Here is a 16,554-nt window from a genome sequence, read left to right on the forward strand (position 1 = left end):
CATTCTGAAAAATTTTAATTTGGATAGTCTCTAACCTCTCCATTTCCCCAAACTGTTTAAGATGGCTTGTTTTAGATGGAAGTGCATGATGAATTGTTCTGTTGTATTTGAGTCACTGTGTGGTGCTGGAAAAGCACGCCAGCCAGGCAGCATCTGAGGGACAGGAGAGTTGTACTTGAGCTGAGTTCATAATCATTCTATACCAAGCAAAATACACTTTCATATTTTGTTTAGTATGCAGTTATGAAGCCACCAAGACAGTGCCCTCTGCTTTATTCTAATCTTATAATTGGATTGTTCTAAACAAACTTTGTTGCAGGTATTATTCATTAACATGAGTTTGATTTTTCTTAACAGAAGCTGATCTGCAGAACTTAGCCACTTTATACAGGGATGAACGCCTGAAGCAGAAAGCTGAATCTCTTAAGACTGAGAACTGTGAAAAATTGTCCAGGCTTGTTGAACTTCAGAGGGGTGGATGACAACAATTGTAGCTTCATGTCACAAAACGTGGATTAAAATAAATGAAGAAGGTTCTATTCTGAGATTTAATATCAGATACAAACTTTAATTGAAACATAAATGCACTTTTTAAAGTGTCATCATACGTGGTTCTAAGCAGAAAATCATCAATTGAGATTATTGGCTAAGTTAAATTGTTTCATAGTGAGCACTAAGGCTTTTACTAATCTTAGGTCAGTACTTCCTTTTTGCACATGGGGAATATTTATTTATTTACATTTAGGGTAGATTGTTTTAATTTATTTCTGTAGTTCTGTGTCTCACTCCAATTCTAAACTCGTTTGAACGTTTTGAACATGAATAGTATGGATTTGTAACACATTACTGACTAGGTATTGACTGAAAAGTGTTTTCATTTTTTTCTAAATGTTTTAATTGTAATTAAAGTATAGTACATTATTAATAAGGCATTCTCCATATTGATCAGTTTAATTATTTAATCACCACAAACATGTAGAAGTTGTCATATTTGAAGCTTTCCAATTTTCTACAATTTTTTTAAATTCCAAGGTTATTGTCACAGAGGGTTTGCACAATGAAAATTCTGAATAGTGCAAAAGTGCCAATCGAAGAACTTGTTTTTTATTTGGAAAGAGACTTGACTTAATCATATTCTAAAAGGTGCAAAGTCAGTAAATACTATTTAATGGGTTTGTGCCGCTGAATAACCTTTCTAACAACAAATTTCTGAATAAAAATCATTTGAGATGTTGATTAAATACAGAGATAATTTTAACAAAAATACAGTATAATTGGAGCTATCATGTTGAGGAGCCTTTTCCACCAATTGCATGTGGTATACAAATTAAAGTATACTTGTTTGTATTAATATATTTTATAAATATCGTTCCAGATTTGCAACTAGTGCAGGAATTGTTGTATGTTATTATTTAATGTAATATTTATTGAAAGCTATCATACTAAGATAGTGAAATTGCATGCAGTAAGGTATAAATTATTAACTGAATAAATCCCAAGTACAATATTTTTCAGTGGAATTATTGTATTTTGAGGTTTAAACAAATCAACCAATTGATAAACATTGTATAGTATCTAATTTCACAATATCAAACCTTTGAAGCTATTGGAATAAAATTATTTTTCAATGGTGAATAATTCAGTTTAAAAAAAGTGTAGTATTTGGTTAGCTTATTCTTTTGTAGATTTGCCAGGCGTATGCTATGCTACAGCTTCATCTACATTGTATAAATGATTGATTTTCTACTGATACTAATAGTTGGCTTATGTATGAAATCTTAGTACAATCCCCACCACTTGCAACATCATTTATTGGTCACAAATACTGATATTGACTGTTTGCCATTAACACTGATGATAACAAAGCAGCATGAAAGTGCAACTAGAGACAATCAGAGTGATAGTTCAGGCAACTTCATTGCTGAATCTGGCCGAAGTCTTCATTTTTATAAGGAAATTTGGAGACTTATGAATTTAACTAGCTCAGTTATTTGAATATTATTGTATAGCTTTTTACTATCTACCACATATTCATTTAACATGACCAAATGAACTGTGTCTGGATTCTTATAGGGGTGATGAGGGCTATGGAGAGGTATATAGGAGAATCATGTGAGAAGTTGAGTGAAGTTTTTCTGGACGTTAAGAGCAACTGGTTGTGTTTGCAAACAAGAGTTTGGAGCGTATAAAAGAGATTCTTGCATTTTTTTTTAGAGGGCATTATTGCATGTTAGTGGTCTTATTAACAACGAATCTCACCTCATTAATATGAACCTTCCTATTATAACATCTGCCTCAAGGAAACTAGTTGACCAGTTACATACAGACTTCTGTCTGGATCTGGCAATATCAGACTTGCTGCTTGCTCCTGCAGGTTGTTATCTTAGACATGTGGCAACAATATCTCTTGAAATGCTCCATGGGAACCCTGAAGCATGCACCCTACATTCACAAAAGCTGGTATCCTCTGTCATGTTCTCAGGACTCTCATGACACCTCTCTGATTGCAAGATACTTCTGCACTTTAAACCAGTGCCTTGGAGTGTACCAACAACTGGGATTGATAAGAGCTGTAAGAACAATTTGTGTGCAGGCACAGCATCCAGCTCATGGATTGAGCTAGGCTACAATTCTAGAAACCTTGCTTACAATCTTAGCACATGCTCACTTAATGCCTACCTAGATTCTCACAGCATCACTGCCTCCATTCTTTTGCTATGCCCTTTAATGTAATGGTGCTTCAGCCAGAGACTAAGCACTTACAGTATTATTGTGTTGTTTCATGCAGACCCTTGACAAAAATCCCTATCATTCAAAATACTGCACCAAAACCCTGGACTTTTCAAAACTTTTAAAAGAAAAATGGCAGCTGGGCTATGCTCTGAGAACAATAGACCGACACACATAGCTGCCCGAAACCATTGTTCATTCAAAAAATCCAATTTACACTTCAACTCCAAAAGAACAATTAACCAGACCTAGCATTCTGGTTACCTGTGTGGCTACCCCAACCCAGACATTATGGGGCCTATACAGATACCAAGGCATTCAACTTCGATCAATATTCATTCAGAAAGATAACAGACATTCCACTTAATCAAAATACATTTGCATCTACTTTTATCTATCAGGAAGTCAATTGACCTCAAAAGAGAACACCAGTAACACAATGGGCAACGCAGATTTGGCATGAAGATAATAGGCCCACAATTAGTATAATTGCAGGCCTTGATCTCACATGAGAGAGCTATCCCTGCAGCTACCCCCCCCCAAAGCTATTCTCCCTGGCTATCTTCCAGAAGAAGGATCCACAAAAATAATTCTCCCAGAGAACTATCTGCACAGCGATCCCGAAAAGTTAACACAGACCAGTACCATACCCGTCGTCTGGCCACAACCAGCTGATCTGAGCACCGACAACCTCCAAAAAGTACCAACACCACAAGGCCTCAGACACATCCTGAGGTGAAAACCGACTCGCAAAAACCACCAGAAAGTGAGGAAAGCCAAGTACTCGCCTGATAAATCCAATACATGTCCTACCGTATCAGCGGATTCAACTCAGCCTGAAGGCCTATACTGTCTGAAGTCTTCATCGTGGCACTGGGTATGGCAAACAGGACCAGCCACTTGTACTTCAAAATTGTGAGTTCTCCCTAGTGGTAAGCTTAATTCCTGAGACTCCAAAGAATCCAATCTAGCAGGGAATGGGAGATGGGTGGTTAGAGTGCAGTACAGAGTAGGAAGTCCAAAAATACTTTTTGTGATAAAAATCTGCAGTTTAGTTCTAATGCTATTTAACCTATATTCACTTTAATAGTGTATCTAATTACTTTCCTCTGTATAATTGTGTTCATTTCACTGTTTCTTTGCACTTGCCTTTTATTTTTTGTATTATGCTTACCTTTTTGTAGTTGAATAAACATAGAGATTCTTTTGCCCTGAAACATATGTCTGCTTTCTGCTTCATTTCACATTCCCTAAATAAGGCTAATGTCAGAACCAGGGATCTGGGAGTGATACAAACCACCGAAAAATCAGCAAATTACCGACCGCAAACCAGAAACTCCACAGGTGATCAGGCTGGCAGAAATTATGCTATACACCAAGGTGAGACATCAGTCTCACACTTGCAAAATATGCCTGTGTGGCAAACACTGTCTGATTTTCTTTTCATGGCCGTGTCTCAAAATATAGGGATTTAACCTACATCAAGTCAAAGGATGTTGCTATCGCTTGGGGTTCCATGCAATCACTCAAAAGAAGTCGGTGCACAATCCAGGGGTCAGGCCATTGAGAGTCATCTGCTGGGTCAGTCATGGTCAGGGAGTACATTGCAGTATAGTCTGGTACAGCCATCAGAAGCATTTGGTAGAATAGTACCGTCCATTGGGGAGCTGCAAGTACAGGAATCTGGTCAGTACTTTTGTTGACTGGGGGGAGGGCATGGGGGGTACGGGGTAGGAATGCTAGGGGATATGGAGTTCTATGTGGTGGGTTTCCACATGGAAAGGATGAAGTACATATGGATGCAAATAGGCTGCCTGGGTAATGCAAGGTAAAAGACTGTGGAGACTCCACGAGTGTAATTGATGACCAAGCCAAGACTGGTGCTGAGGGTATGCACCATGAATTGTCAACCCTTCCTTCACTGGCTGTTTGCTAGAAGTGACCTATAATTAGAAAATGCCGTGGACAACAACAAGTCAATTGGATGGCAGAAAACATTGGTTCTACTTCTGCTTGACTGGAGAACAATGAAAGGGCAAAACTTTTCAAATATGCACTAGTAAAATACAGTACACTCCATTTCCAATCATGTCATTGAACATGTGAAATATTCAGGGCTCAAATGCTGGTTGAGGTGCTTTCCACAATGTCATTGGACCTGACAAATTGATCTCATTGAAGCCCATGTTATTCCCACTGATTTGCCATCTGCATTGAGAGTATAATGATAGGCATGCAGCGCGCAGTGAAACCGTCTGTGGTTGATGTAGGGCTGGGATATCTGAGGGTTCATTTGGCTGGGAATGAATCTGAAGCAGATGCAGGCATTCTGTCATGCAGTCTTGTGTACTTGGCTGAACCCCGTTATTACTTGCATCCGCAGAACGAGCCATTCTTGGTGAAATAGAGGAGATCAATTTAGTCCAACTTCACTTTGTGACACTGAGTTGTCTTGAGCAAGCTAAGTGTTTTGGGCTGTCATGGTTCAGCATGATAAGGGTATGATTAATGATGTGATGGAGAGGGTGGTCAACTCTGTTCTGTAAACTGCTTTTTGAGGAAATAGAAGCAACTTATCACAAAACTTCTCCTGAGTTAGGCAGGGTCATTCTGATTGAGGTGTGTGGGAATTGAATGCTTCACATGTAGGGTGAGTTGGACATCAGATATTAGGGAATGTGAACATTAGAAATTCAAGGGTAGGAGAATTGAATACAAGATATTAGGAAGCAAGGCGACTTTGGCTTCAGTCAGAGGACGCGTTGGATATTAGATGTGGGTGGAGGTGTTAACCAGTCAATTTGTGTGAAATCAGATTGAGGATGACATAGATTTGATGTGGGGCCCCCTGTGTCGAGATAACCTCCTAACTCTCATTTTCACCAAAACATAGAAGGCTGCTGGTGAAATGAAACAAGCTGTACATGAGTCAATTAGAAGGGGATTAAAGGAAATTAATTCTAATTAAGTTTCAGAAACATTGAGCACATAATAGTTTATTTTTCAAAGTAAATGTAATTAGAAGCAACGTTTACAAATTATTTTTTGAAACTTGCATTAACATCTCGACAATTCTTATGTTACATAAGATGTGAAACTAGCAAGGGTTCAGAAAAGAATTACAAGGATGTTGCCAGGGTTGGAGGATTTGAGCTATAGGGAGAAGCTGAATAGGCTAGGGATGTTTTCTCTGCAGCGTTGGAGGCTGAGGGTGACCTTATAGAGGTGTATAAAATCATGAGGAGCATGGATTGGGTAATTAGACAAGATCTTTCCCTTGGGGTGGGGGAGTACAGAACTAGAGGACATAAGCTTAGGGTGACAAAGAAAAAGTTTAAAAGGAACCTAAGGGGTAATGTTTTCATGAGGCGGGTGGTATGTGTATGGAATGAGCTGCCAGAGGAAGTGGTAGAGGTTGGTGCAATCATGACATTTAAAAGGCATCTGGATGGTTATATGAAGAGGAAGGATTTAGAGGGATATGGGCTAAATGCTGGCAAATGGGACTAGATTAAGTTAGGATATCTGGTCTGCATGGACGAGTTGGGCCGAAGGGTCTGTTTCCGTGCTCTGTGACTCTATCACTCTATGTAAATGAATAAAATCATGTAGGCTGCATATTATAAGCTGCTGAAAATTATTTGAAATTGTATTTTCACAAAGATGTTACTGATTATAGGAATCAGTAATTTTAATGTAGCTTGTTAAAGATAGTTAAAATGATGTCTGCTTTTACCCATTTTCTTAAACATTTGGGAAGAGGGGCATGTGTGAATGTGTGGTGGGTATCAGAGAGGAAAGAGGTTGGAGGGAAGAAAGAAAGTTTAGTCACCAGGGAACATGGAGGTCTTGACTGCAATCTACCTATATGTGCAAAGTACTTCAAAACACAAATTTTCTTATTAATATGATGTGTTATTTATGCTGTTGTGTATTATTTGATCTTTAATAATTATATGCTGACTGTTGATACATTACTTTATTACAGTTTTTGCTAGCATCTGCAGCTATGCTAATTTTCAAGAGTTTTTACAATATTGCTTTATGGGAGAATGTGAACATTGTTGGTAAAACCAATATTTGTTGCCTATCACTAATTGTCATTGAGAAGTTGGAACTGAGCTTAAATGGGTTGACTTGGAAAATAGCTTTTGAAGCTCTGCCACAGTCCTGTGTTTCACAATTGCATTATCCAGTGGTGCTGTGTTAGTATGGACTTCATCCTGTATTACAGATACCAACTGCACTCAACATAGAAGTGCTGAGATAGGATTAGTGACTAGATCCAAAAGCATTTATCCACAGTCTTGACAGTAATAGTCGAGAGTGTGGTGCTGGAAAAGCACAGTAGGTCAAGAAGCATCCGAGGAGCAGGAGAATCGATGTTTCGGACAGAAGCCCTTAATCAGGAATGGATGAAGGGCTGATGAAGGGCTTATGCTCCTCGGATGCTGCCTGACCTGCTGTGCTTTTCTAGCACCACGCTCTCAACTTTGATCTCCAGCATCTGCAGTCCTCACTTTCTCCTCTTGACAGTGATAGAAGGTAAACAAAGTGAAAGCAAATGTTTCTACACTTTTGAAGTCTAATAATATCAACTTTTTGAAGTGTTCTGGAAGCATTTACATTCATTTCAAATTGCAAAAGCGATAATGTCATGATTCCTTGTCAGAAAACAGATCGTTTTCTCTTTGGTCACTAATTTTCTGGTATATGTGGTGTTCAATCACTCTCATCCCTGACTTACTTCAAGGTTGACTGTTAACTTTAAATCTGACATTAATAGAGTCTTGATAACCAAAGGTATTAATGGTTATGGGGCAATGACAAAGATTGAGTTGTAGAGTAGTTTTGATCTAATTGATGACCAAACAAGCTCAAGGGGCCAAAAGGTCTATTCTCTTTCTGATATTTGGATGTTGTCAAATGCTGCTGAACTAACAAATACACAAACTCTGGTGCATCCTCAATTTAACCACCTCATCACTGAAGGCAGTGTCTTCAGCTGTGCCAAGCTTGTAAAACTAGAATTCCTTGGGCTTAAATTTCCCAGGCCTGAATGACATGGATAATGACAAGACAGGAAAATACAGTGAGAAGGAAAAATGTGGTTTCCAATGCTGAGGAAAGGAAAGTGATTTCCACAAAAAAGTTTCAATGGCTAGATGAGAATCTCACTAGTAACAGACTAGTTACTAGTCTGCATGCATGCATTAACTTCTCATTTTTCCAGGCATCTTCTCTGGACAACCATTCAGAATAACTAGAATTCCCCAACATCTTGGGGCATATCCCATGGGCAGCAACAGCCTGTACTCTGTCCATGCAAGTTGGATTTGAAAATGCACCAGTCTTACTGTGTCATTTTGGCAAATCTACAACAGTGCCTGCTGCTTTGCATTTAGTGACAGACACTGGTGTGTCTGGATTCTGAACTTGCTTTCTAAATGCTCACTCATTTCACACATTTGGATGCTCACTGTACCTCTGTCTTGACTTGGCCTTTTTGGCACTACATTCAGAATGTACAGGCTCACATAGTCTTGCCTTTTAGTGCAGACACCAATCCAGGTAATGTATCATGTTGCCAGCCATGAGCAGTGATGAATGACTTGTTTCTCGATGGCATTGTGCTCCTGCAAATGACACCTGCACTAACAGCCTATGTAGCAAATACATTGCACTTGTTTCAACCAAATAGCCATGTCTCAAAGTTTAAGGATAACAGTCCTTAATAAAACAAAAGGGTGACTGTCCACAGTGGGGTGGGGTGGTTGGGGGTACCACCACAGAAAAGCAAGGGCATCATTCCAATATCTGTCTAGGGGCTTGGCAATGCCAGTTGGGTGTTCAAGGTTACAGTTAGGGTTAGGATTTCATAACATTTGAGCCTGGGAATGGACCTTTGTTGTTCTGCAGTTGAGTCTAACCATATGCGGGATTAATGATCTCACAGGGATTTGGTTAATTATGAGATTGGGCTGTTCTACCTTGGTCAGGAGGTTGAGCCACGGTCAGTCATAGTCATCTGTTAAGTTAAACTCAAGGAAGGTTACCAGAGGCTACTGATGTGGTAGGGATATTTAGAAAATCACTTGTGGGGATTACATGCAACATCCTCAGATCCAGAGGGGACAATAATTACAAAAGTGTTGGAGGAGAGGGCAACTCAACATGTAAGAATGGGAGACAGTCGAACATCAGCCAGGTATTTCAGGACAAGCTTCATTAATGGTCCACCATGACTGTGACTTTGATGAGGATGGGGGGAAGCAATGCATAACTAAGCTGCAGGCCAAGGTCTCAGGGAGTAAAGTGGGGAAATGAACAGTTAAGTAGAATAGTTGGGGATGTGGGGAAGCTCAAACCTGATGAAATTTACAGAGAGTACAAAGCTGACAGGAACATGAAGATTGAGTAAGGGGGAAGTAGTGGTCACTATATTGACATGCTGAGCCTGCAACTTAGTCTGTGAAGCTAATGTTGCCTTCCATCCTCATTCAAATTGCAAGTGCTCAACAGAAATGAAAAATGGCTTACAGCACATGCAGAATGGATGGAGTCTAAACAAGTGTACTTGTGACTAATGAGAGGCCCTCCAAAGGGCATGTGAATTAATCAGGCACTTACACAGCATAGGTTAAATACATTCGTAGTCGCAGAATTCTGAATATGAACTTCATGCAATGACCAACTCTCTTGACTAAAATTCATGACCACAAGCAAGCTTGGCCATGTCATTGATCATGAAAAATTAATCTTATTAGTTGTTTTGAAGCAGAAATATCGTCAAATGACCTATAAATTTTCACCTGTCTCCAAGATTCACAAACACATTCCAAGTTTTCATAGTTTGCATAAGGCCCATGAGCTATTTACCCCAAATCTTGAACAATAAAATGTTAATGCTATTATCTTATATGGAATACTGCCTTTTCTTGATTTTATAATAGGTGGATGTAGGGGAGAAGATCTTTCTAACATATTCACAATCTCTTACTCGATATATGCCACGTCTTGTGAGGTATATATCACATTCAGGTCTACCTCTGTAAAACTTTCAAGTCAAGGCATCTTAATGCCCTCCCTGCTGAAGATCTCCATATCCCAGTGTTTGGAGGTCCTTGGTTAAATGTCATTCATATGTGTTGTAACTGCTGACTGATCACTTGACTGAGGATCAGATTTATTTTTGATTCTCTCCTCATAAAGCTCTTTGGAAACACCATCAATGATTCCAGGCAGAGAATTTGTTATCTTCTTTATGTCTGCTATACTACAAGCAGCTACACATGGGAAAACTTGTGTATAGAAACCCAGGATGAGTAACAACCTGCATTGGATGTGGAAGAGCTTGCCATTGCAGGATTTCCAGTCAAAATATCCCCTGTATTACAGAGAAAGTGTAGGAGACCCCAAGTATTTTGTCTTAGTTGGGATATCAACCAGATGAGTGAGGCACAGGGGTATAACTGAGTGAGCCTGTTCCGAGACATCATGGCAAACCTGTGTTCCATGGAGCATTCTAGGTGCAGAATGTTCTAGTATGGACACGGATAATGGTCAACGCAACAACGTTTCCTACTGTGGTCACTGGGGGCATACGGTGTCTCCAGATGAAGAAGTTACCATATATGGTCTGGGGCTATGTTGCAGTGCAGGACAGACAGAGAGCACTGCATAACACTTGCATGCTGAATCTGGACAATTGAAGCATGCAATGAGAGGATCTTTGTGAGCCACAGAATTCATCAAAGTATGAAAGTGAGAGTATTCATCAGAAGGAATAAAACCTTTACCATCCTACTTCAGAACAGAGTCGGCCACTACAATCGTCGTAATCAAGACTTCCTTGGCAACCACTTTCAACCACACTGACTTAGGTGAAGTCATTTCCTGACTGTAAATGATTTGATACTAGAGAGGCCAGCATCCCCTGTATAATCTCAACTGCAAATGTACCTTCAATACATGTCTCCTCCTTTTGCTTCTTGTTCACTAAGAGTTGATGTTACAAACTGATGAAAGCCTTCACAATATTTGATGTTTCTCATTCAATAAGAAGAATGTTTTATGCTAGTATAGGCTCTAAGGAAAGAATAACTATCCTTCAGATAGGCTTATAACATCTTGTGGCACTAAGAATCTCTATCCTCTCTACCTTTGAATAGTAGCTGCAGCTGACAAGTCAATCACACAGGTCATAATGTAAAGTGAACACAATTATAAATATGAGATTTTATTTACAATGGAGTTTTATTCATTCCAGCTCTGAACTGTCATTTTAGTTTCTCTTGCACTATTTCTTGAGCAGTCTCAGTGTCTGTAGTTGGGATGGAGGCACCCTGTTCTCAATTGAAGCCTGGGCCTTTTAGGTGGACCTCAGGAGCTGTTGGGCTTGGACATGCTGAGAGTGCTGGATGCATGCTCACTCTCTTTGGCTTGAACTCCTACAGTGTTGGAGATTGCAGGCAAGGTGAATGTGGAGGGGCTCAGCATCTCTAGTGAGTCTTAAGAGGACACATTTCGGGGCCTCTATGTTGTCTCTCCTCTGGATTCATACCTACTGGCACCACCCTGACACCTTGTGAAGAAGGGGCACTTAGAATGAGGTCAAGTTCCTTGTCATACTGTTGCTTTGCCGTGGTGGCTACCAATGGCTATAGTGATGAAGTGCAGGTCTGCATGTATCTCCAGCCCTGCAAGCATTCTGCTGGATTTTGACTATCATGGCAGACGCCAACCTGTCCACTAATGTATCAAGGTGCCTGCATAATGATCCAGTATGGTACAGTTGGTGTTTTCCTTCAAATTTTGATTCAGTTTATTGAGTGTCTGTGACAAACTTGCTTGCTGCTCCTGTGTCTGTTTGTGCATTTTGACAAAGTTGTTCATGGTTAAGTACTTGGAATCCTCTCCAGGTGCTGCCTGGGGCTGAACAGTTACCTGGTCTCCGGCAGTACTCTGAATGCCAGTCACCTTGGGTGATGCATCCTTGACCAGCTGCTGAGGCATGCCAGTGAGGTGCTCATCAGAATGTGTTCTTGAGTTTCATCTGTCTACAGTATGCACCAAGGTGTCAGTATCTCAGCTGGTAGAGGGTGCAGAAGATAGCCTTGCTGGTGCATTCTCTGTGGGATCTCGGGCTTCTTGATCAGAATTGGAGGAGATGGTGATGTCCAAGGGGGCTATTCATTTCATGACAGAGGTTGTGTAGATACTGACCATTTCTACAAAAGACACAAGAAGGGATGAGATGTAAAATAGGGTAAGAAGTTGGGCATTATAAAAATACATTTACATTGCTAGTAATGGGAGAGCAGCATAATACATTGCAAATAATCTTACTTGGTTCATGGAAGTCTCAACATCACCAGATGAACAGTTGCAATGCTCTCATTAAGGCAAGTATTCTCTCCTGATAGTAAACTGATAAAATGAATGTTGTACACTCCACTATCTAGGCTCTCTCGGTCCCACTGTGGGGCATTTTCTCCTGCAAAAAGACAGGAGAGGAATTGAGTGATATTTGAGTGAGATGTAAATGGCTGGCACAGCTGCAAATGCAGGTGCAACATGGTGAGGTATCCTGAGTGAGTGAGTAGGAACTATTAAGCAGGAAAGGTTCATAGGTTGGGGGTATGAATCGTGATGGACTGATTGAGGTAAGATGCTGCCTGCCACAAAGGGAGCTGTAGACTATAATCTTTGGTGAGAACTATGTCAGTGGCATGGTTAAAATGAGTGTGAGGTAACAGAGAGAAGATGTGTGTCACTTACCCATACATAGCACAGCTAGTCATTAATTTTCGGCAGTAAATATTCCTCCATGCCACGCCACGGAAACTACATTGACCCTGGTGGGAACCTGAGACCAGGCAAGCAGGGTCTGGTGCTGTGGTCTCCTCTGTCAGCCCTGAGGAAAGAATACAGCCCTTCTGTCCATCACCCTGTCCACTGGCAAAGCAGGGTGCCAACCTGCCTCTGTCAACCATCTCCAAAATAAATCTTCTCACACTGGCAATGAGAATTCCAATTCCTGATTGCCGTCTCTGAACTGGGCTCTAAGTACAGTGGCCAGCAGCAAGAAATCTACAAATACTCAGCAGCAGAAATATCTACTACTGCTGGTGAGAGCAAGATAGTGCCAGTGAAAACAGTACCTGTTATTTCCACCTTGTCATTGTTTAACACAATTTGTTTATAGTAAACAGTTATTTTCATTTTAAATACAAAATTGTGTTGAATGTTTTCTTTTAACCTGAATTCATCAGTCAGCTAAGTCGGAATTTTGGATAGTTGATTAAATCCTTTCAGACTTGTATCAACTCTGGGAATAGTAGGGCTGGTTCTCCAGCACGCTACTCCAATGAGTCATGACAATATCATTCAGCTAAACCTTTGCTACTCTCTCCCCAAGGTCAATATATCCTCTCTAAGCTCTGGTGATCAGACTGGCTCATTCTACTCCATGGGCACATCTATAATTTCAGTTTTAACATAACTTCCATCCCCTTATATTCCAGTCTTTCAGACATAAAGGTCACCTTTCCATTAGCCTTTGTAATTATTTTATGTACAGTTTAATTATCTATTTTCAAGAATCACAAAGTCATCTTTTGAATTTCAAGGTTAGCAACATTTAGAAATTACAATTATCAGTCATTAGTAACTTTTCGTCATTCGGTCAATGTTCCTTGCTTTGAAAATGAATCATATTTACTTCAAGGAAGTGAATCATCCCTGTTTCAATGTTGAATGCAGGGGGGTATGCTAAGAGCAGTACCAAGCATACCTAAAAATAATATGTCAAATGGATGAAACTACAAAACTGGACTCCATATGTGCCAAACTGCATAAGGCAGTGTTGTGGGGAAAATCACCAGCCTTGGAGTCACAGTCGGGGTTCAATGACAGAGTTTATTGCACAAGGAAATATTGGAGCTCCAGGGAGAGAAAGACACCAACAGCACAGTGGTCAGCTGCAATTCTTCTCTCAACCCGGAGCACATGTCAAGATACTTTTATACATTTTGTGATATAATAGGTCAGTGATGAGGTTATTGTCTCTGTAACATAGTTTGTTTGTTGTAAACATTGCAGAATCATTGATAGTTGTGATATAGTCATTGTCGGTTCCAGCGTAGCCTTTGTTAATTTCAGCGCTGTTATTCTCAGTTTCAGCACAGACATTGTCAGTTTCAATTTCTGCACAGAAGTCCATTGCTGTAGTAATGGGCGCTAATCGCTCTCCCTGATAAGGACAATTACTGCAGCACTATTACTGCAGACAGTCAATATGCCTTCGTTGTAGTCCATGACTACATGGTGGCATGGGGGCAGAAGAGGGTTCACCACCACAGGGGGATCCCCGACCAGACTAATAGCACTTTGTATTGAGTACATATCAAACTGTTTGCATTTCTATCAAAGGTGTTGGCTGGACACAGACACTTTGGCGAGCAGTATACGCTATTCATGTGTATTCTCTTCCCCACCCGCCTTAAACTATTCAAGTATCTGTGTTTGCTCTGCTGTCTCTCTCCACATTGTAGTCTCGCGGCCATCTTGTGTGTCAAGTGGCCAATTATGGCTCAGTGGCCATCTTGTGTGTCCGTGTGCCTAGTGTTACCCTGCCCTGTGCCATCTCCCACTTCACTCCCCCCTTTGTGGTCAAGGAGGCGACTTCGGAAATCTCCTGCAGACCACCCAATTTACATGTAGAGGTAGGTCATCTCTAGGAGCTCCTCCTCTCGAGGGGTATCATGAAGTGTTAATTTTCGTTGGGGGTTCTTCTATGGTGACACTCACTGCTGGTACAGCAGAGCTTTAAACACCCGAGGCCCACACAGAATAGCGGCATGAGTGCAATGAGGAGAACTATCCTGTGTGACAAATTGGGTCCCCAAGATTTACATATCAACCAATTTAGCCAGCTGTCTGTAATTGTGGCTCCCTGTTGTAAATTATCTAGCTGGTCTTAGATGTTCTTGATGGCTTTTGTAATGTTATAAGAGTCATCAATAACATGGGTGATATAATTGTCACCAATAATTGTACAAACTCCTTCTTGCTGTGCTAATTGATAATCCACCGCATAACGTGTCTGCTATGTGTAGAGTTTGAGTTCAGCCAACTCTGTATTAATTGCTTTCAGCGCTTTCGAGGTATTATTGCCTAAGATAGTCAGGCCACATAGAAGGTAATTTCAGTTTTTAGCACTAACAAGCCCTGCTGCTTCTCCCAAAGATAGAGATCCCAAGAATCCATATTCCAATGATGACCTCAAATAGGTGGGGATCTGCCAGACAGCACAGAACTCCTGACTGATGGAGCGGGTCACTATCATTCTTCGAACATGTCCCCTGGCTGGGCATGGTACGTGAGGGGTGCAATTGTCCCCACTGTGAACAGGTTTGGGAGGCCTGGGATGTCTGTCACATAAATCCCCTTAAATAGAAAAACAAATCTCTGCGCTGCTCGGTAACATACATTGTCCTGTCCTTCTGTCTGTCTGTCCACCCATGTTGCCCCGATCCCCAGGTGCCACCCCCGAGCTGGTAAGTATCAAATGGGTATGTTCATGTGGCAGAGCTGACATGGGTGCCATTGCACTGACCACATATGAATTGTCTGCTCGTGGTCACATTCAAGCATGCCTGCTCAATGCAGGTGCAGGTAAACTGTCCCCTGGTGACTGTACAGTCTTGATAAGTGCACTGTGTCTGGACGCATGAACTATTTTTGGGAACCAGGGCATAAACACATCCCCAAAGTGAAACAAAGTGGGTAATTACCAGGTTTTAAGTGGGTTTTCCCTTCTCTCAACTGGGAGACCCGGCTCCATGGGCTGGTGGTCCTGCCCAGCTGCACACATCTACCCTGGAGTCCCCGTTTGTATTTTCCTATCTGCTCTTTATATGGCACTCCCAAGGTGTCTACTGTATACAGGTCGCGAGGGGTCCACGCTGGGGTGGTCACAAATAGGGATTCTATTGATCACGCCAGTGCGAAGCAGACAGTTCGGTTCCCATGTAAACTTAGGCGGGTTTAATAGAAAAGGTTATCTTCAAATCCTGACATGCTCCTGACAATTGTGACACTTAAACACAGTAAAATACATACAGGTATAAAGATTTTGCAGTTAAATTAAAGTTATCAGTCAAAGTCTTTGTTTTCTTCAGGAGGTTCCAAGGCGTGCTTGCCTCCTTTAATCAATCTCTGGATCAGCTCAGCCAGTTTTGCAAACTCGGGAATAAAGCTCTGACTGTCATTGAACAGCCCCAAGACCTTTCTGACCCTCCTGACAGTGGCAGGTCGTGGCATCTGTTAGATTGCCTTCTTGCAGTCATTGGACATTTGTTTGAGTCCCTGGGATATGAGGTGTCCGAGGTATAAGACTTATGTTTTGCCAATTTGTGCCTTTGTGGTGCTAACTTTTAACCCTGTGGTTGCCAATTCCTGTAATATGCGACATCTTCCTGGTGTCCTGACTCAGGCTCTGAGGCAATTAGAATATCATCTACATATTGGAGGGCAGTGCTACCCACTGGTAAGTCTAATCTCTTCAGAATGTTGCTTATCATCCTGTGAAAAATAGTGGGGCTGTTGCAGAACCCTTGTGTCTTGTGACAGACAGACTACTGCCTGTCCCTTACTGTAAAAGTGAATTTATTCTGGGACTCAGGGTGTAACGGGATAGACCAGAATCCATTGGCTCTGTCTAAAACAGTAAAAATCTTGTGTTCAGGGGTCAAGCCGTTTAAAATGGTGGAGGGGTCTGCTGCAATGGGGTTCAATTTGGGGGTGACTTTGTAGTCCTGT

The 16,554-nt window shown here is 41.1% G+C and overlaps 1 protein-coding gene across 3 annotated transcripts in view; it reads left to right on the top strand.

Moving 5' to 3' along the window:
- Window positions 1–3,947, top strand: part of dnajc18 (DnaJ (Hsp40) homolog, subfamily C, member 18) — a 40,726-nt gene extending 36,779 nt beyond the window's left edge. For all 3 annotated transcript variants that reach the window (XM_087995367.1, XM_043703703.2, XM_087995368.1), the window contains exon 8: window positions 358–3,947. In XM_087995367.1, the coding sequence (XP_087851493.1) occupies window positions 358–482 (125 nt within the window). In that variant the 3' untranslated portion in view covers window positions 483–3,947. The remainder of the gene's footprint in view (window positions 1–357) is intronic.
- The last annotated feature ends 12,607 nt before the right edge of the window (window positions 3,948–16,554 follow it).

The sequence above is a fragment of the Chiloscyllium plagiosum genome, unplaced genomic scaffold (assembly GCF_037043375.1).
Source record: "Chiloscyllium plagiosum isolate Xiang-an unplaced genomic scaffold, Cpla_swu_hap1 HiC_scaffold_16, whole genome shotgun sequence".
Taxonomy (NCBI): Eukaryota; Metazoa; Chordata; class Chondrichthyes; order Orectolobiformes; family Hemiscylliidae; genus Chiloscyllium; species Chiloscyllium plagiosum.